Source organism: Rhinatrema bivittatum, chromosome 4, assembly GCF_901001135.1.
Source record: "Rhinatrema bivittatum chromosome 4, aRhiBiv1.1, whole genome shotgun sequence".
Classification (NCBI taxonomy): Eukaryota; Metazoa; Chordata; class Amphibia; order Gymnophiona; family Rhinatrematidae; genus Rhinatrema; species Rhinatrema bivittatum.
The window spans coordinates 151,692,369-151,712,971 of NC_042618.1; the positions used below are offsets into that span (position 1 = coordinate 151,692,369).

At 45.5% G+C, this 20,603-nt stretch overlaps 1 protein-coding gene across 3 annotated transcripts in view; it reads left to right on the plus strand.

Annotated features, from left to right (window-relative positions):
• Positions 1 to 20,603, plus strand: part of HEATR5A (HEAT repeat containing 5A) — a 285,493-nt gene that overhangs the window by 124,691 nt on the left and 140,199 nt on the right. For all 3 annotated transcript variants that reach the window (XM_029598984.1, XM_029598983.1, XM_029598985.1), the window contains exon 15: positions 20,174 to 20,337. In XM_029598984.1, the coding sequence (XP_029454844.1) occupies positions 20,174 to 20,337 (164 nt within the window). The remainder of the gene's footprint in view (positions 1 to 20,173; positions 20,338 to 20,603) is intronic.

Sequence of the window (20,603 nt, forward strand, 5' to 3'; positions counted from 1 at the left end):
GCTGTTGAAAGCATTCCGTTTATGCAAGGTTTTACAGAGATAAGTGCAAGCTGATTTCTAATTTTCTTTGCAGAAAAAAAATACTTATTTTCATTTTATCTTGCTACACCAATCCAGTCCTTAAAAGTGGATTTTGTCCCTTACCAGTAGATGGAGGCAGAGCACACTGTTTTCTTTTTGACATCATTGCCATTACTTAGAGCTGGTGCAGCACAGAGAAAATGTAGTATTCTCTACCTCCAGCATAAGGGTGGGACTCACAGGTGGTACAGCAGAATTTCTGGACAGGCTCTGATGCAGGCAGACATAGGGCCAGGTCACCGGTATTTCTTTTTTTTTATTTAAATTCTTTATTTATGCATTTTCATAATTACAAATCAAAGATTTATAACAGAAATCACAGAAGCCATTATTCGCAATAATTAGTATAAGAAAAGAAACAGGCTAAAAAGAAAAAACCATATTATAAATATAATGGACTTCTTCCTCAGTACATATAACTACTCTAAATTACCAAAACATTAGGGCTGAATATGGGAGAATTTAACATCCACACAAATAACAATTAGATGGGTTAAGTAACATTCGGCTTGGGCACCTATTACTACTTAATTGGACTCTGGGGTTGATGTGGGTTGCTTCTTTAAACTCAATAAAACTAGCCAATTGTTCCGGTGTGAAAAATATATTACATTCATCTCTTGTTTTAACTAAGCATTTGCAGGGAAAACGTAATATGAAGGTGAATCCTAAAGCAATTACTTCAGAACGGAGATTTAGAAACAATTTCCTCCTTTGCTGCGTTGCTAAGGCCAGATCTGGGGAAATTTTTACATTTGAATCATAATACATAACTGGGTATTTTCTAAAATAAACCTTCATAATCTTGTTTACTTCAAAATTAGTGATTAATGAGATTAACAAAGTACCTTTGTCAATCACCATTTGATCTGAATTTTCCAGGAAATTCGTCAAATTTCCCTGAAAGGGTTCATTTGACCTATTATTTGGCAAAAAGAAACAAGAATTAACCATAGGCATATCACTATCTGAAAACCCCAAAATTTCTGAGAAAAATTTCTTTAAAGTAACGAATGGAGTCTCTCCCACAATGCGGGGGAAATTTAATAAACGTAAATTCAAACTTTTTGAATTGTTTTCGAGTGATTCCATCCTTCTATCTAGTCTTATACGATCTTTAGCAACAGCAGCTTTAAACTCATTTGTTTTTTCTGTCTCTTTTTCCAGTTTTCCAACCTTCAGATTAACTTCTGACACTTTCTTCTAAAGCAGCCAGATCTTGATGTTGCTTTATATTGGCTTGGTTCAACATTTGAAAAGCATTTTTTGTCTTCTGCCTAAACCCCACAACCAAGTCCCAAAGTCCTTGTAGGGTCACACCGGCAGGATTAGGAGGAATAGGAGGGGGGGGTCCCCATATTCCGTTGACTTCGCTGTTTTCTCCCCTACCTGCTTCACTCTGCGGTAGAGCTTTTGCAGCGATCTCCCGGGCGTTTTGTATCAGCAGCCTCGACTCTCCGGCTGCTGTCTCCGCCTCCTTAGCAGTCTCTGGGTTGTTATCCGCGGCTGTAGCTGCACTCGTCGTCGGAGTAACAGGATCAAAACTCCCCTCCACTGCTGAGGCAGTCCCGGAAGCAGAAACACTTCCCGGGTCAACGTCCCCAGCTCCTCCGTCATCTCTGCACGCTGGTGGCCTCCTCAGATCCGGGCTCAGTGACGCCTCCTCCAAGAGCGAAGGGGGTTCTCCCTCACTCCCTCGCTCAGCGGGCTCCTCGGCTCCTGGAAAAATAGGTGCTGACAGGTAGCGTATAATTTCCTGCTGGATTGGGGAAGGGATGGGTTCCATGGGGAAGACCCTCACCTTCCCCTTGCGTTTCGGAGGCATGTTTATTCAAAGAGAAAAGTTTTTCTTCAGGAATTGCCGCAGCGATTTTCAAACCATGCCTCTCAAGCCGCCATCTTAACCCCAGGTCACCGATATTTCTAGAAGTGCGAGCCCACTGTTCTGGGGTTCCCAATCCCAGTGGGGATGGTCTTCTTATTTAAAAAAATTAATAAATAAATAAAAAAGGACAAGGAAAGGATTCAGAGAAAAAGGATCACATTTGCCTTTGAAGAGAGAAACCTCCTGCCTGTCTTCCCCCCCCAGAGCAAATCCTACCCAGAGGTTTGTCTGTGAAAAAAATTTAAAAGAAGCAGTCGATAATAAGGCCTGCATTGGGGCAGGGAGGAGACAATCATTTGAGTGAATGAACTGCTTCTTTTCTCTTTATTAAAATAACTAGCTGTGGCTCAGTCTGGTTAAATGGAAAAGAAAGAAAAGAGCGCACTTTTCGAATATGGTTAATTTCACAATGCTTGTGGGTATACAACATTTTTTGTTGTTCCATTGTCTGTGCAGATATAGAGATTGTCTGGTTTGCCGACTCTAGAACACGCAACATATAATTGTCCATGTGAGAAGCAATCTGTGTCTAGATGTAAACCGCATAATTCTAGAAATGAAAAAGAATGAAAAAAGAAAAAACATAAACTATACTCACTAAATGAACGGTATGGTAAACGACACAGCTCAATTCCAACACAATGTCACATGAAATAATTAAATCAAAATGAAAATAAATCGAAGTCTATGAAAATTCAATTTAACAATGAAATCGGAAACATTGAAATGGAATCGTAAAATATTTAGTCCAAGCCATTAAGCCCGTTAAAACGGGCGAGATTTTTGTTCCCTCTCCTCCTACGTCTTTGCTCTGCTCCGCTCTCCCCCCTCCCCCCAGCACCACAAAGGGCCAGAGGCAGCGGCGGTGGTAGGAGCTGCAGCGGTGGCCGAGGGGGATCTCGCGAGGCGTAATGGTCCTGCCATCCCAACTCCCTCCCCCCTTCCCCGGTGGCGGAGGGACAGGCTCAGACCCCTTTCACTCTATCCTTACAGGCCCCAACTCCTTTGCTCTCCCATTCCCTTCTACACTGAACCTCTTCCACTGTAACCTATAAGTGGAGAGCTGGGGGGGGGATAGAGAATCTCTCTCTCATACAGCCCCTACATAGGCTTCCTCTCTCTCTCTCTCTCTCTCTCTTGCACATACACTCTCCCTCTGTCCCTCACACACGCACGCCCAATCCCTCACACATACACAATCCCTCACGTAGTCTCCCGCTCTCTCTGGCACTCACACTCGCCTTCAGCGCATATTACCATACTTCTCTCTCACACAGTTAAAACGGGCGGGATTTTTGTCCCCTCCCCACCTAAGTCTTTGCTCTGCACTCGCAAGAGCTTGCAAAGTTCCCACGCCAGTTGTGTCTGGGAGAGAAAGGAAAACACTCCGTTCCCCCCCCCCCCGCAAAGGGCAAGCGACAGGCACTGCAACAGATTTGGGACACGTTGCCTAGCTTACTTTGCTCTTTCTGGCAGACCTGTGCTTTTAAGAAATCCAATCGGGGGTTTGAGAGGGAGGAGGGAGCAGGGCTCTGGCTTTCACTTTTGTCACGGTGCTTTGCTGGGAGTGGGAGTGGAGCGATGCCCATGTAAACTCTTCCCGTGGTGGCTGAGACCCACGGGCAGGCTGACAGCACTGCCTTCCCCTCCCCCCCCCCCCCCCCCCCCCCAGTTGCGGGATATTTACTTTACTTCTCCTCATCTGCGGGACTCGGGCGGTTGAGGAGGGCGAGCTGTTCTCTGTTCAGCTCTTTGCCCTTTGGCTGCTGCAGGCTGCAGCTGCTTGTGATCTCTTCACAGCCACTTTCTACTGCATTTGCTCTGCTCCGGCCGTCCCAACTCCCTCCCCCCCTTGCCCGGCAGTGGACGGACTGGCTCGGCGACTCTTCTACTCTTTCCTCCTCCTGTGTGTAACTGTCTGGCAGTCCCTACTCCCTCCCCCCTTCCCCAGCGGGGGAGGAACGGGCTGAGCTGTTTCTCAGAGCGGCGACTCATCTGCCCTTTCCTCCTCCCCTCTGTGACACCCAGCACGTAGCGCAGAGCTCAATGGTCTGCACATGCGCAGTAGAGCTGCTCTCTACTGCGCATTTGCGGGCTGTGGGTCAGAGCCCATTTATATTGTAGATAGCGTGTGCTGCTTGTACGTCCAACAGATGGCGCTGTTTTTCCAAAAAAGCATGTTTTTACCTGTCACAGGTGTGACATCTATATAATATAGGTATATAAAAACACGCGCGTATTCGAATGCAACGTTGTGTCAAATTTCAAAGCAATCGGTGAAGAACTTTTGGAGATTTAAGATTTTGAACACACAAACATTTACATTTTTATTTATATAGAAAGATAGATAGAAGATAGAAGATAATAATAATAATAATAATAATAATAATAAGCAAGGACACAGAAGCTTCTTCTCTGTATCCATCATATTTGCCTTTGAGGAGAGAAACCTCATGTTTGTCTTTCCCCCCACCCAGTGGATCCTGCCTGGAGGCCTCTATGTGAAAAACATTTTTAAAAAGGACGCATTCAATACTAATGCCTACATTGGGGCAGTGGGGGAGATAATCGTTTGAGCGGCTGAACTGCTCTTCTGCCTGAAGTAAGTGCCAGCAGGGAGGAGAGGTGTTGGTTAGTGACTGTTTCCCACTGAAACTGCCTCATTATGACAATGTCAATACGGCCACTGCTATAGCGCATGTGCCTGCAGACATGCTTCTACCACTGAGGGACCCCTCTTTCCTGCCCGCATTCATGTGGAGGAAATCCCTGGGGAGTCTTCAAAAACTGGTTTGGGATCCGTGGCTCCTGTCTCAGCTCTGGGAGCTGATTCATGGGTGAATCTTGGAATTTAGGATGTCTCAGGCATGATGGCTTTAACGGGAATATTAACCTGCAGATGTCCCTGGTGTTTCAGAGGATCGCTCGGTTCTGATCTCTTTAGAGATCTTTTAAAGTGGGCTTCTTTAGGTCCGTCCAAGGAATTTGGGGATTTTTCTCCTGACTTTTTCTGTTTTCTTCATCAGGCTTTCTATGCAGTCCAGAAGCCTGAAGGGAAGCACAGATCCTCCGTGGGCATAAGTAAGTCTCAACCTGGAGATCAGGTTCCTAATAAGTGTCCCAGGGGAGCAACCAAGTCCCCTAACCCTGTCTGGGAGGACAACCAGGAGGATCCTAGTGCATTCATTGAGGAAGGAGAAGGTTCTTCAGATAGGGAAGATGATATAGTTATTCAGCTTTTTCATAGGGACAAGATCACAGCCTTGATTGATCAGGTGGTTTCCTACCTCAGAATAACCAATTCCAAGGTTGAGGAACAGCCTGTTTGGGATCCCATAATTAAAGAGGTCTGCAAGTCTACAAGAGCATTTGTGTTACACTGTGAAGCAGAAGAGATGATGCTGGTTGAATAGGAAACCCCGGAAAATGTTCTCAAGGGAGTTGAGAATATTATGAATTTATGTTCTCTATCTCAAGAGGCAATTTAGCATTTGTTCCAGATTCCTCGGGTAGGCGCCCTGATTACTGCAGTTACTAGACATGCCACTATCCCAATGGATGGGAGTACCTCACTTAAAGATCCTCAGGATAGGAAAATTGAGCTCCTTTTGAACCATCTTGCTTAAATTTGGCTTTGGCACATATTCAAGACTTTCTATAGGGACTGCTCAGTTTCTCCCTGGTGTTTGGATATCCCTTGCATTTTGGCCTTCCTTCAGAGAGGTTTGGAAAAGGGCTTGACCTTGAATTCTCTGAAGGATCAGGCTGTGGTCATCTTCTGTGTCAGAGGCTGAATTTGTGGAGTCAGTTGCTGCTCATCTGGATGTCTCCTGGTTTAATCGGGGAGTTAAAAGATTTCAATCTCCATCTATTTATTTATTTATTTGTTTTTATATACCGACATTCAAACATGGGTATCACATCGGTTTACATGAGAACTTGCGTGATAATGTGACATCGGTTATATTATCTTTACATTGTAACATTGTGAAAATTACATTTAAGTGAAAAGTTTAACAGTTATAACATTTTAACAAAACATAGACTGGCAAACGCTATTTAGTTTCTTGGCATTGTCGTTGTAATAGCTGACGTTTTCAAGATTGAGAGAACCTTTGTTGGTGGTGTTAAGGGGTTCTCTTGGTGGATTACGTGAGGGGGTTAGATGGCTGATTGCTTGGGGTAGGAGCCCAGTAGTGTGGGTTAATTGTTGTCAGGATACGTTTTGCAGAATAGCCAGCTTTTTTTTTTTTTTTTTTGTAATTTTTTATTTAAGATTTTACAGAACAAGAACTACAACACACCATCTCAGGTAAACATTCAACTACACAAGCAGTATGCATACATCCCAGTATACAAATAAACGAATGCTCACTGTGATACATGCCCAAATGTTACATCAATGGACCCTTGGTCATAATAAACAGAAACTTAAGCATCAATGAGTGTGCCTTTAGTTATTGAACAGCTCCCCTGTGTATGTCCTCCCCCGTATTCCCTCCCCTGACCCCCCTTCCCCGTTCCCCCCTCCCCCCCCCCCCCCCCAGCGATGCTCAGATTACTCTGCAACCATCTGGCTGGTAGAGAAAGAAAGAAATTGCGCTACTGAATGTGCTTCCATACTTGGTATGGTTCCCAAATGGCATGAAATTTGCGAACCCGGTCATGAGTAACTGCAGTGAGATATTCCATCTGATATACTCTATCCAATCTGGATAATACCTGTGCGAGAGTAGGCACAGCGTCTCCCTTCCATTTAAAGGCAATTTCACACCTTGTTGCAATAAAGACATGCAACACAAGTCTCCTCAGCTTGTCATCCCCAGTGTCTCCCAGTAACCCAAGCAAACAGCCCTTGGGATCTAGCGTAACATCTACCCCCAGGGTATTGGTGATAAACCCAATCACGTCAGTCCATAACCCCTGAATTTTAGTACAAAGCCACCACATATGGAAGAAGGTTCCCTTTTCCCCACATTTACGCCAACAACTGTCGCTGAACCGGGGTCGTATACAATGCAATCTTTCCGGTGACATATACCACCTATACATGAGTTTATACCCATTCTCTTTAATAGAAGCAGAAATAGAGCCCCGTCCCACAATCATATGGCATTGGTCCCATTCATCGTCCGATAGGGGAGTGCCCAAATCATTTCCCCATCGCACTTGGTAACCCATTTGTCCCGGAATGCCAGCATTGAGAAGCCTATATATGCGTGAGATAGGTTTGGTTACCGGTTTAGCCTGTGCACAGAGCGACTCGTATAGAAATCGTCCCTGTGACCAAGCGCCAGGCGCCCCTTCGGACCGAAGGAAGTGTGTAATTTGGCGGTAGGCATATAGGTCTTTGGGTAATAAACCAAATGTGTTCTGAAACTCTGCTACTGGAATCAACTGAGACCCCTGATAGAATTGACCAGCCGTGGTAATCCCCAAATGCCGCCATCTCCGGACAAAACCGCCCTCCTGTCCCGGTGGGAATCTAGGATGAAATAAGAAAGTGGTAAGTGGGTATATGTTCTTGTCGCCCACCATGCGCTCCTTCCATTTTCCCCAGTGCCTCAAAACATGTTGTGTAAACGGGGTAAGGGAATGAAATGTGTCCTTCCCCACGTCTCGACTCCAGACCCGAGAGGTCAATGGCACTGGTTCCGAACTTGCCGACGCTATGGCTACCCATGGTTTGGGAGGTCCCGACACGTGCCAGCTAACAATCACTCCTAACATGATAGCAGAATAATACCACTGGAGATTAGGAATATTGAGTCCTCCCCGAGCCTTATCTTTATATAAGATATTGCGGGATACCCTGGGGGGTTTCCTCTTCCAGATAAACTGAAAAAGTTTTCGTTGCCAAATCCTCATAGCTCCTTCCGGAATCGCTACAGGTAGTGTTTGGAATAGGTAACAAAAGCGGGGCAAAACGTTCATCTTAATGGCTGCCACCCTCCCGAACCAGGTGAGGTCTGACCTGTCCCATCGTCCTAGATCTTGTTGTATACGAGTCAGCAAGGCATCGTAATTAAGTTTATATAAGTCAACAATATGGGTCCCAATTTTGACACCCAGATACTTAATGGCCTCTTTAGCCAACCTAAAAGGCGTCGCCCGCCCCAGCTCAGCATAATGCTCTTGTGACAAAGAAACATTAAGTAGTTCAGATTTTTCAGCGTTTACTTTAAACCCCGATAATCTGCCAAATACTCTCATAGCCTCCAACAGAGGCTGCAATGAAATCTCTGGTTGGGCAACTGTAAATAACAAATCATCAGCGAAAAGTGAGAGTTTATATGATACCTCCTGAATGGGGATCCCCGAGATGTCTGGATGCCTTCTGATATGCTCTGCAAACGGTTCCAACGACAGGGCAAACAGTAACGGGGATAGTGGGCACCCCTGCCTCGTGCCCCTTTTCACTTCAAAGGGGTCGGAATAGGCCCCATTGATCTTAATTCGGGCATGTGGGTTCCCGTATAATTTGGTAATCCAAGTGATAAAGTTGTCCCCCAATCCCATAACCTCCATTACGTGAAATAGGTATGGCCAATGCACCCGGTCAAACGCCTTTTCGGCGTCAATCGCAAGTAAAACTGCGGGAATACGATTAGTTTGGGCCCACCACATCAATTCTACCACCCGGCGCACATTGTCCGACGCCAGTCGCCCTGGAATAAACCCGGACTGGTCGCTATGAACCAACCCTGGCGCCACTTTCCCCAACCGGACAGCCAACGCCCTCGCAAAAATTTTCATATCTATATTAATCAAGGATATGGGTCGGTAGGAGCCACAGAGTGTATGATCTCGTCCCGGTTTGGCCAATATGGTTATACCCGCAGTGTTTGCCTCCCGGGATATCGATCCCTCACCCTTTAGAGCATTATACATGGACACTAATACGGGTGTCAGTTCCCCACTGAAAGTCTTGTAGAATTTCCCAGTGAGCCCATCCAAGCCCGGGGCCTTCCCAGATTTAAGATCCTTGATAATGAAAGCTATTTCCCCTACCCGAAGTTCACTATTAAGCTGGATCCGCTGTTCATCAGACAAAACTGGAAGAGGTATTTCCCTGAGATACTGATCTATCTCCGCCTGAGTACTCAATGTTTCTGCATCATATAGAGTACGGTAAAATTTATTGAAGCACTGCCCTATTTCTTGCTGGGTGTATACGTAGCGACCCTGGGGTCCCTTAATCTTAGTAATATTGGTTTGTGCTTCCTTTTCTTTTAGTTTCCTGGCCAGTTGTCTCCCAGCCTTATTTCCCCATTCATAATGTTGTTGTTTCAGTCTTTGTAGCCAAAAGGCAATCTGATCCTTATCCAAGGCCTGGAGCGCCCCTCTAGCCTCCCCTAATTGTCCTATCAGGGCCGGGTCAAGGGTACGCTTATGTTGCAACTCCAACCGAGCTATTTGACCCAACAACTGACTTCTCTCTCGTTCCCTCTTCTTTTTCACATATGAGGCCTGGGCTATAAAGAGACCCCTCACATAGGCCTTCAGACTATCCCATAGGACACCAGATGTAACTTCCCCATTGTCATTGAGCTCTAGATACTGTACTATTTTAATCTTTATCTCAGCTACGAAGAGCTTGTCATCCAGCAGCCTATCATTTAGCCTCCAGAATTTCACTCCGGCTTGCGGTCTCCCCAAGTAAAGCTTAATCCAAATTGGAGCATGGTCAGACCATGAGATGATACCAAGATCAGCGTCCCGGATGACCCCCACCAGGGCTTTATCAACCAAAAAGTAGTCAATCCTCGAGTAAGAAGAATGAGGTTTGGAGAAAAAAGTATAATTGCGGGTCGTAGGGTTACGCAGCCGCCAAATATCCACCAGGCCCCTGTCCGCTATCAAATTTTTGAGAGCTTGCCGAATATTTTTGCTCCCAACACCTCCCCTGCCCGTATTGTCCAAGTAAGGGTAGCGGGTAAAATTAAAATCGCCCCCTACTACGAGTTGCCCCTCCGCCCATTCACTAAGAACTGTGGATAGTTTAATAAAAAATGAGACCTGGTCCGTATTTGGAGCATAGACATTCAGTAAAGTAAACACCACTTCATTAATGGTAGCTTTCACCAATATGTATCGTTCCTCCACATCTCTAAGAACTGACAGGGTATCCACTACCAAATCTTTAGCGAAAAAAATACCCACACCAGTATATTTGTGCTGCACTGTCGCTGCAGCATGATACACTTGAGGGTAACCCACAGAGGTAAGCAATCTGTGGCGTTTTCTGATATGAGTTTCTTGGCTGAAGAATACATCTGCTTTCAACAGGGCCATCTCCTTAAACATCAGCTGGCGTTTATGAAAAGTATTAAGGCCCTTCACATTCAAGGAAACAATTTTTAGCAGCCCCATATTACAACAAAATGAGCTGAACTCTATCTGCTTGCCAGACCCCCCTCCTCACTGATAGCATATTACCAACATACCCATATATTGAAGCACACCAGCCACCAGATAGATTGACTTTACACTCCCCAAACCCTCCCCCCCCCCCCCCCCGCCCCTCCCAACCTGCAACCACTCTCCACCATGTGGTTCAATCCCTGAGAGAGCTGACGTTCCCCGCCGCGCTGAACCAGTCCCTCCTCCACCCCCATTCACTATCATAACTGAAAATCGTCACCCCCCACCCTTAAAGGCACTATACCCCTCCCGCTGCCACAGAACCGATAACATAACTCAGAACAGATATTAACCAACAGTTAAATCTGGAGATGCAAGACCATGCAGCCCAGAACATCCGAAGTATTATTGGAGCCCGCAGGCCCGCCACTCCCAGCTTGTCCAGCCAAGTGTCAGATATCCCAAGCACTCCCGCCACCAGCGTCCTAGCCAGGTGCTTCAAGGTCAGGAGCTCCTCCCGATCTCCGGCTCAGCCGTCCCCTGCCCGTGTCCACTCGCTGCCACCTGGGCCGTTGTCCTCTGCGCTGCCCCCCATCCTCCATTTTATCCGTGCGCTCGGTTACGCTAGGATCTGGAAGTCCTGCAGCTCTCAGAATATCCTCAGCTTCCATAACTTGATGAACTCTGGAGGTGACGCCCTCAATGGCAAACTGTAATCCGAAGGGGAAAAGCCATCTGTATCTGATATTGTGGTCTCGCAGGATGCGTACCACGTCACGGAAGGCTCGCCTCTTCTTTATGGTGGAGGCAGCCAGATCCTGGAATATTTCAATCTTATGTCCCTTCCACGTTACTGTGCCCAGGCCCCTGGCAGCCTGTGCCACTCGTTCCTTCACCAAGAAACTGTGGAAGCACACAATTATGTCACGTGGCAAGTTATTCCTGGGAGTGCTGTATATCCTGTGGGCTCGCTCCAGCACTACCTCTCTGGGACCCTCCGCTTTGCCCTCCGGATCCAGAAGTTGAGCGCATATGCTTTGCACGATCATTGCACAGTCCTGGTACTCCTCCCCTTCTGGGACTCCCCGAAACCGGAGATTGACCCTTCGCGCTCTGTTTTCTAAGTCCTCCACCTGGCGCTGTAGGTCTTCCTGTAACTCTTGCACCTTCCCTTGCTCTTCCTGCAGCCTGGCTAGCTCAGTCTGCGTCTCCTGCAGCCCCACCTCCGTCTCATTCACCCTGGAGCCGAGATCGCTGACCTCTTTCTGGATGCCTGCTATCATGACTCCCATCTCCTCCCTATATCGGGCCACATCTCCCCTCAGCTCCTGAAACCACATTCGAAATTCAGGGCGGGTAGGTACCTCCAGATCGCTGCTCTCATCCCCACTCCTGGCCTGCTCCTCCGGAGGGTCCGCGGGATCGCGCGCCGGCGCCATTTTGTTTCCCTCCTCGCTGTTCAGAGCCGCAGCCGTGGACGCCGCTGCGAAAGAAAACCTATTCAAGTCTGGTTTTTTTCGCGGTGTGGTCATCGCGGGGCTCTGGCGCTTCAAATCGCTGTGTTTTAAAGATTTTTCGCTCGATAATGCTCGCGATGGGGGAGGATTGTGGAGGGCGGAGGAGAGAGCACTGAGTTCAGGCGGCCATATCTGCGGGTGAAGTCACCGCTCCGTCATAGCCAGCTTTTTTAAGGCTTTCTTGAAGTTCTGTGATGAGGGTTCCGTTCTGAGTTTTGCTGGTAGTTTGTTCCACAGTGTGGGGTCTGCTATAGAAATTGCGCATTCTCGCGTAGAGGTGAGGTGTGCCTGTTTGATAGAAGGGATGGTTAGGAGTCCAGTGTTTTTAGAACGTAGGTTTCTTTGAGAGTTGTATGGATGAAGGGTGTTCTTTAACCAGTCAGTCTTTTCATTGTTGAGGGATTTGTGCATGAGACTGAGGGTTTTATATTGAATTCTGTGGGTTATGGGGAGCCAGTGGAGGTCTTTCAGTATGGGGGTGATGTGAGTGGAATGCTTGCTGTTTGTGAGGGATCTGGCTGTCGCATTTTGCAGTAGCTGGAGTGGCTTGAGGGTGGAGGCAGGGAGTCCGAGGAAAATGGAATTACAATAGTCAAGTTTCGATAGGATGAGGGTTTGGAGTATTGACCGGTAGTCTTGTGTGTGTAGTAGGGGTTTGATTTTTTTTGAGGACTTGTAGTTTGAAATACCCTCCTTTATTATTGTGTTTATGAAGGTTTGCAGGTTGAGCTCAGAGTCTAGTGTGATGCCTAGGTCTTTTACGGTTGCGACAAATTGGCTTTGGCTTTGGGAGGAAGTGAGATCTTGGATATTCCATGTAGGGGGTTTGTTAGAGATGTGTAGGATTTCAGTTTTGGAGTGGTTAAGGGTGAGTGATATTTGTGATAGGAGTATTTTTATTTGAGTCAGGATGTAGTTCCATTGAGTGAGGGTGTTCTGTATGTCTTCTTTCGTGGGGAGGAGGATCTGGATGTCATCGGTGTATACAAAGTATTGTAGGCTCAGGTCAGTTAGGAGTTTGCATAATGGGAGCATGTAAATGTTGAAGAGGGTGGAGGAAAGTGATGATCCTTGGGGGACGCCGTGGGGGAGGGGGAACCGTTTTGATTCTTTGTTGTTGAAAGTTACTTTGTATGTTCTGTTTGTTAGGTAGGAGCTGAACCATTTGATTGTGGTGCCATCTAGTCCAATCTCTCTTAGTCTGGTCAGGAGGGTGTTGTGGTTGATGGTATCGAATGCAGCGGATATGTCTAGCAGTACAAGAAGGTAGGATTGGCCGGCGTCTAGACCTCTGAGAGCTGAGTCAGTTAGTGTAAATAGAAGGGTCTCGATGCTGAGGGCTTTTCTGAATCCATGTTGCGATGGGTGTAGTATTTTTTGTGATTCCTGGGGTTCAGAGAGTTGATGGTTAACAGTTTTTTCTAGGATTTTTGCGATGAAAGAGAGGTTCAATATGGGTCTGAAATTGGTAGGGTTGTTGGTATCAAGGTGTGGTTTTTTAGTATGGTTTTGATGATGGCATATTTGAGAGTTTCTGGGAAATTTCCTTGCTCTAGGGGTATGTTGATGACGTCTGCTATGGGTTTGGCTATGATATCTGGGATTAGTTTCAAGGTTGCAATTGGTATGGGGTCGAGTGGGTGTGTGGCTGGGTTTATTTTTTGTATGATGGTTTTAAACTCTGTGGAGGCTGTGGGATCGAAGGTGGACCAGGTGGGGGCAGTCATGAGCTGGGGAGTCGTCATATCCTTGATAGATTGAGATGTGGGTGTTATTAGTTTGGAGACTTTGTCCAGGAAAAACTGTGCTAGTTTGTCGCAGGTAATGGAGGTGTTTTCATTTGCAGGTGGGATTTGGATGGGTTGAGTAAGCTTGGTGACGAAGTTGAAGAGGGCTCTTGGGTTGTATTGGTGATCATGAATTTTCTTTGCGTAGTATTCTCGTGTGGCCTGTTCTATGTCAGTTTTATAGATGTGAAGAATTGCTTTGTATTCAGATGGGTTGAGGTGGGATCTCTTCTCCATTTTTTTTTCAGCATGTCGGAGTGATAGTTTGATGTTTTTCAGCTCGTGTTTGTACCATGGTGCTTTGAGGGTGCTTCCGGTTTTGATTTCTTTGCTGATGATGGGACATTTTGATGTTGCGATCTCAGCATTGATGTTGAGCCACGAGTTGGTGGCTGTGTTTGCATTGTTGAGGTTAAGATCCTTTAATGCGCGGAAGGCCCGCCTACCCATACTCACCGGCAGCCAATAGGAAAGGGCACAGAGGCCCTTTAAACTTACAGACGCTCCAGCGTCGCGCGCCGAGCGTCGCGCGCCGAAGGAGCGCGACAAAGGGGCCTGCCCCTTTGAGCGCCCCTTCGAGCAGCACCTTCAGGCAGCCCAGAAGAACATATGATATATAAGTGTGCCCGAACGGCTTCAACCTGTCTACAACTACTTTGTGTCTGCATCGCTACTGTACTGGAACCCACAAGCTATCTCCCAGATGACCAGCCCAACTACTGGTGACGCTTCTAAGCAGTCAGAGTGTAAGAAATATTGAAGTATATATCTATCTAGATCAGACCTCCCCGCTTGGCTAAATTCCCGTTCCACTTTTCCCGCTGAACCACCCCTCTCCTCCCTCCCCCTACAGTAGTCAGGATAATAGCATACATTTCCCTGCGCTAGCCTGGTTGTCTCTCTAACAAGATTGATTGTGTACTCTGTATATTATTGGTGCCTTACTGTTGCCGTTGCTCACGTAACGATACTCATAACTATATATGTATCGTTGTTGGACCCTGAATGCTATTCTGTAACCCTGAATGCTATTCTGTAACCCTGAATGCTATTCTGTATTTCTGCCATTCCTGTACGCTTCTAACCCTGTCTCTGCCTCCATCCCTGTATTCCTCTAACCCTTCTACTAGCCTTACACTTTTGGACCACAATGCCTCCTTTCATCGAGCATTGTGCTGTAGCATATCAAACAGTATTCTACCCTTACAGTCCCACTACATCCATGCAGCAAACCCCAAACCATAAAAACAATCACAAAAACAGAAGACTCATACCTATTCGCACCATCACTCGCACTCAAGCTATCAGCCTATCTCTCATTTCTATCATCCTCTTTAACGCACAATCTCTTCAAAAAAAAACCCATCTTCTACATGACATTCTCTCTGATTCTAATCCCGAAATATGCGCAATCACTGAAACCTGGTTCAAACAACATGACACTCCCCTTATCAACCAGTTACCCATAGATACTTATGATATTTTCTCAATCCCGAGGAAGAAGAAGAGAGGAGGCGGCCTACTCCTGGCTATAAAAAAGGACCTCCACCTAGTGTCTCATAGATGTGACATCCCCCATCAATACGAAATTGGATATTTCAAATCTAAACTACTCCAACTCTGTCTTATATACACACCCCCTGGTCTCCTAGAGAAAGATTCATCTCCTTTGATTGAATTCCTCACAAACTCACTTTCGCCAGACCTACCCACAGTCCTCCTAGGAGATTTCAATTTACACGTAGATACCTCACCACAGTCACCGGCCTGTGAAGCTTTCTTGGCCTCGCTCGAAGCTATGGGCTTCCAACAGATAGTAAACTCCCCCACACACAAGGCTGGCCACACCCTTGACTTGATTTTTATAAACTCGCCCATCAGTGTGAACAGTCCCCCCCTATGTACATCAGTACCCTGGTCTGATCACTCATTGATTGAGACCAAACTATCGCTCCCTCAAAGCCCTCTATCCACGCCCAGACAGCCTATTTCCCTTAGATTCCGCAAAGCATGCGATGTAGAAACCATTGCATTAGCATGCTCTGACTTAGACAAACAAATTGATCTATCCTCACCAGATAACGCATTATCCTCATGGGTGAACTGCACACACAGCATTGCCAATGTGCACTGCCCCCTGATAACAAAAACAATCAACCCTTACAGAAAGAATAGGAAACCCTGGTACACTCCTTTCCTTAGAAATCTCAAAATCCAACTCAGAGCCACGGAAAGGTCATGGCGCAAACTCCAATCCCCCGCAACCAAAACTCTCTACTATCAACGTATGCATGATTATAGAAACTCTATTCAACACTCAAAACGAAAATACTACGCCAATAAAATAAATGGGCTGCAATACAACCCCAAGGCTCTTTTCTCTATGGTCGCTAACCTTACTTCTCCCATACACACACAACAATCAGCTACACCCTCCACAAACCGCTGTAATGAATTAGCGCAATTTTTCAAAAACAAAGTATCGTCCATCACAGCTCAATTTTCACACAACAACCTCAATATCTCTCTTCCCACCATCAACTCCCCTAGCTCCCTTTATTCTTTTGAGTCCTCATCTTCCCTGGAAGTAGAAAGCATACTTAAGAAAATGAAACCTTCCACTCACCCCTCTGAAACTATCCCCTCTAAACTCCTACTTTCTATACACAATGTGATCGCCAAACCCCTCTCAAATATTCTTAACTGTTCCCTAGAACATGGCATTGTCCCCAATGCTCTGAAACAAGCCATAGTGAAACCACTCCTCAAAAAACCCAACCTTGACCCCACCACCCTCTCTAATTACAGACCAGTGTCCAACCTACCCCTACTAGCTAAAGTGCTTGAAAAGCTCGTGAACACACGCCTATCTGATCACCTGGAACAAAATAACATCTTCCCTCCAACCCAATATGGTTTCAGGAAGCACTTAAGTACTGAAACCTTGCTCCTCTCCTTACACGATACCCTTATCAAAGGAACTGACTCAGGATCATCCTATCTTATCGCATTACTTGACATCTCAGCTGCGTTTGACACAGTTAATCATGATGTCCTCCTCAGCATACTCAGAAATATTGGGGTCACTGGCAAGGCCATTGATTGGATTCAATCATATCTCCAAAATCGTACTTTCACTGTCACTATGAACAATAATGAATCTGACCCCATCAGTCTCCCCCAAGGTGTTCCCCAAGGTTCCTCACTCTCATCTACCTTATTTAACATTTACATGCTCCCCCTTACTACGCTCCTCACTAATCTACACATCAAGCATTTTATTTATGCTGATGATGTACAAATCATTTTCCCCTTCTCGGACACCATCCAAACGGCTCTACACAGCTGGGAATCCTGTCTTTTCTCTATCAACCAGCTCCTAAAGGACATGCACCTAGCGCTTAACTCCAACAAAACTGAGCTTTTAGTCATATCGAATAAGCAGCCACTCCCGGTCATCCCCCCTGCCTACTCTGCTACTAACTTCCCACCTCACACTCGCAACCTAGGAGTTATTATTGATAATCACCTCTCTTTCAAACCATTCATCAAATCCATTATAAAGGACTGCTACTTTAAACTGCAAACAATAAAGAAGCTCAGACCCTTGCTACATTTCAATGATTTCCGTACAGTCCTTCAAGCTATTATCTTTTCAAAGATTGACTACTGTAATGCGCTCTTACTTGGCATTCCCGCAATTCACACTAGACCACTCCAACTTCTACAAAATGCCGCCGCTCGCATCCTGTCAAACACAAAGAAAAGAGATCACATCACCCCCGCACTTATGGAACTACACTGGCTCCCTATACAGTCACGAATTCTTTATAAAACTCTCTCAATCATACACAAAAGTCTATTAAACTCCAACCTCAACTGGCTCAACCCCCCCCTCATACCCCGTACCTCCAAGAGACCTACACGCCCAGCACTCCAAGGAACACTCCAAGCCCAATCTATTAAATCCTTTAAGCTTTCCTCCACTATTAACAGAGCTTTTTCTCTGGCCGGCCCCACGATATGGAACTCTATGCCTCATGATATTCGCACTGAGACCTATACCCCCACTTTCAAAAAGAAACTTAAAACCTGGCTCTTCCAACAAGCTTACTCCATCACACCCCCTATTACATAACTCCCCCTCCGACCCTTACCCTTACTCGGATTTCCTGATATGACCACCTCTATGCTTGTCGATTTGGTACTGTGCACTAATTCTGTATATAGTTTTGATGTAAATAGTTTTGATGTAAGGGCTCCCCCCTAATTTCAATTATATGTTTCCTAGTTCAGTATATTATCTGTTTTATGTAAGGGCCCCGCCCAATGGTTTTGTGTTCACTGTAAACCGATGCGATGTGCGAACGGTCATCGGTATAAAAGAAACGTTAAATAAATAAATAAATAAAATAAATAAATGCTGTGGGTAGGGCTACTGCGATGTCATGACTGGGGCATGGTTTGGGGGATTTGATGTATTTTTTGTTTAGGCTGATTTCTGCATGGTTGATCCTGAGGTGGAGAGTGGTGTGAATCAGTTTGTGATCAGACCATGGGATGTTTGTTGTTGTGAGGGGGGTTGCTGGTGCGTGAAGTTTTGTTATTGATAAAGATGAGGTCAAGTGTGTGGCCAGATTTCTGCATTGGTGTGTTTACTATTTGTGTAAAACCGATGGCTGACATGGTTTCAAGCAGGAGTTTGCAAGTGGGTGAATGTGGGGTGACATCTAGGTGGAGGTTGAAGTCTCCTAGGATGATTGCTGGTGTGGCCATGTTGATGTGCGATGGGATGATTTCAATGAGGGAGGATATGTGTAGGTCCAGGCATTTGGGTGGGGCGTATACCATCATGATTTGAAGGTTTTGTGTTTTGAAGAGGCCAATTTCCAGGGGTGGAGGATGATTGATGGGGTATTGAATGAAATTGAATTTCTTTGAGGCTAGAAAGAGTAATCCCCCTCCTTTTCTTTTAGGTCTTGGTAGTGAGAAGATATTATATGCTGAGTGGGGTAGTTGATTGTGTCCGATTTCTTGAGCCAGGATTCTGTGATGCAGAGGTTGCCAGGGTGGTAACCCATTAGGAGGTCATGTAGGATGGGGATTTTCTTAGAGACTGATTGTGCATTGATCAGTATGAGTGATAGAAGGGATAGCGTTGTCATGTGTGTGTTTGGGTTTAAGGGGATGTTTATGAGGCATCTTGGTCGTTGGTGTGTATGGAAATTATTGTTGCTGTGGAGGTTGTAGCTTGTTGTGTGTGGGTGTGAGGGTATGTGTGTTTTGTGTTAGGGAATGAGTGGTTGCGGGTTAGAGGGGCCTTTTAGGCCTTTGGTTCCTCAATGAAATCTTAATCTCGTTTTCAAGGCATTAGTTTTATCACCCTTTGAGTCTCTGAAGCAGGCAATGATTAAGGATCTTTCCATGAAGGTGTTTTTTTTTTCTGGTAGCAATCTGTTCAGTTTACCATATTTCGGAGATTCAGACATTGTCTTACAGAGACCCCCTTCCTGATCATTGCACCCGATTCTGTCTATCTTCCTTCCTTCCTACCAAAGATGTTGGCATTCCATATAAATCGGTCTCTCTCTTTGTCAGCCTTTTTGAAGGAAGAGTGTTAGGGTGATAAATCTTTGGGATGCTTGGATGTCCATCGGGTGATCATCAGGTATTTAGAGGAACTAATTCCTTTCATAAGATGGATAGGCTTTTTGTGTTTGGAGGGCTGCTTAAGAGTGAGGCGGCCTCTAAAGCTACTCTGGCTAGATAAGTCAAGGACATGATTTTGTCAGCTTATTTGCTCAATGGCCAAAAGGCCCTAGAGATTGTTCACACTCATTTTACTGGATACTAGCACACACAGTTCTTCATGGGCAGAAGTAGTTATGCCGATAGATATCTGTAAAGCCGCAACCAGATCATTTTGATATTCTTTTGAGAAGCATTACAGGTTGAATGATTTTGCTAAGAAGAATGCAGCTTATGAAGTTGCGGTTCTCAAAGTAGCTCTTGCTTCCTCCCTTCCTAATTAGTTGAGCTTTGGTACTTCCTACTTTTATGAACTGGACTGGTGTAGCAGGATAAAATGGAAATAGAAATATTTACCTATTAGTTTTCTTTCCATGAATCCTGCTACACCAGTCTGGGGCACTTTGAGTCGCACAAGAATCTGTTCTCTATCCTGTATATACGTTAGGGATTTAGGTCTCTTTTCAGACTGTTGTCTCTTTCCTCTCCTTATTGTTGCTTCCTCCTCTTTCCTTGTTCTTGGACAGTTGATAGGCTTTAAGAGGATTTTCTTCTCAAAAATGTTAAGGGCTGTTTGTTCTCTTATTGAATGATGTAGTGTCTTTCAGAAGAATACTGAATATCCTCTGTGCTATACCATCTCTAAGTAGTGGCAGTGATGTCATGAAGAAAAACAGTGTGCTCTGCTCCATTTGCTGGTAGAGGGACATAACCCACTTGACTGGACTGGTGTAGTAGGATTCATGGAAAGAAAATTAACAGGTTAAAATGTATCCTTCTCCACTTTGCAGACAGCTGTTGTGCTGTTCTTAAAGAGCTTGTTGCTGACCTGACCACGCCTGATAACCAGATGGCAGCATCAACCTACTTGCTTCCTTCGCTCTGTCACCAGGAGGATCTGTTGTTGCTGGGACCTTTACTTCAGGAAACGGATCACAGATATATTGAAGAGCAGGTACTTCCTCTTAACTATATCATTTAATTACAGCATTGCTTTTCTCCTCTTGTTTGTCCTCCCTTCTTGGTTTTCTTTTGACTTGATAATTGCTGGTGGACTGTATCTGAAAGGATAACTGATGGTTAATTATGAGTGTAATGGTTCATCTGGGGATGGATGTCTAACCTAAAGACTTCGTAGTATCCCTAGGTAGTGGAATTTTCACAGCACAGCTTGTTGCATGATCTTATACCTACCATTTCCTATCACTCCCATTTGTTTCT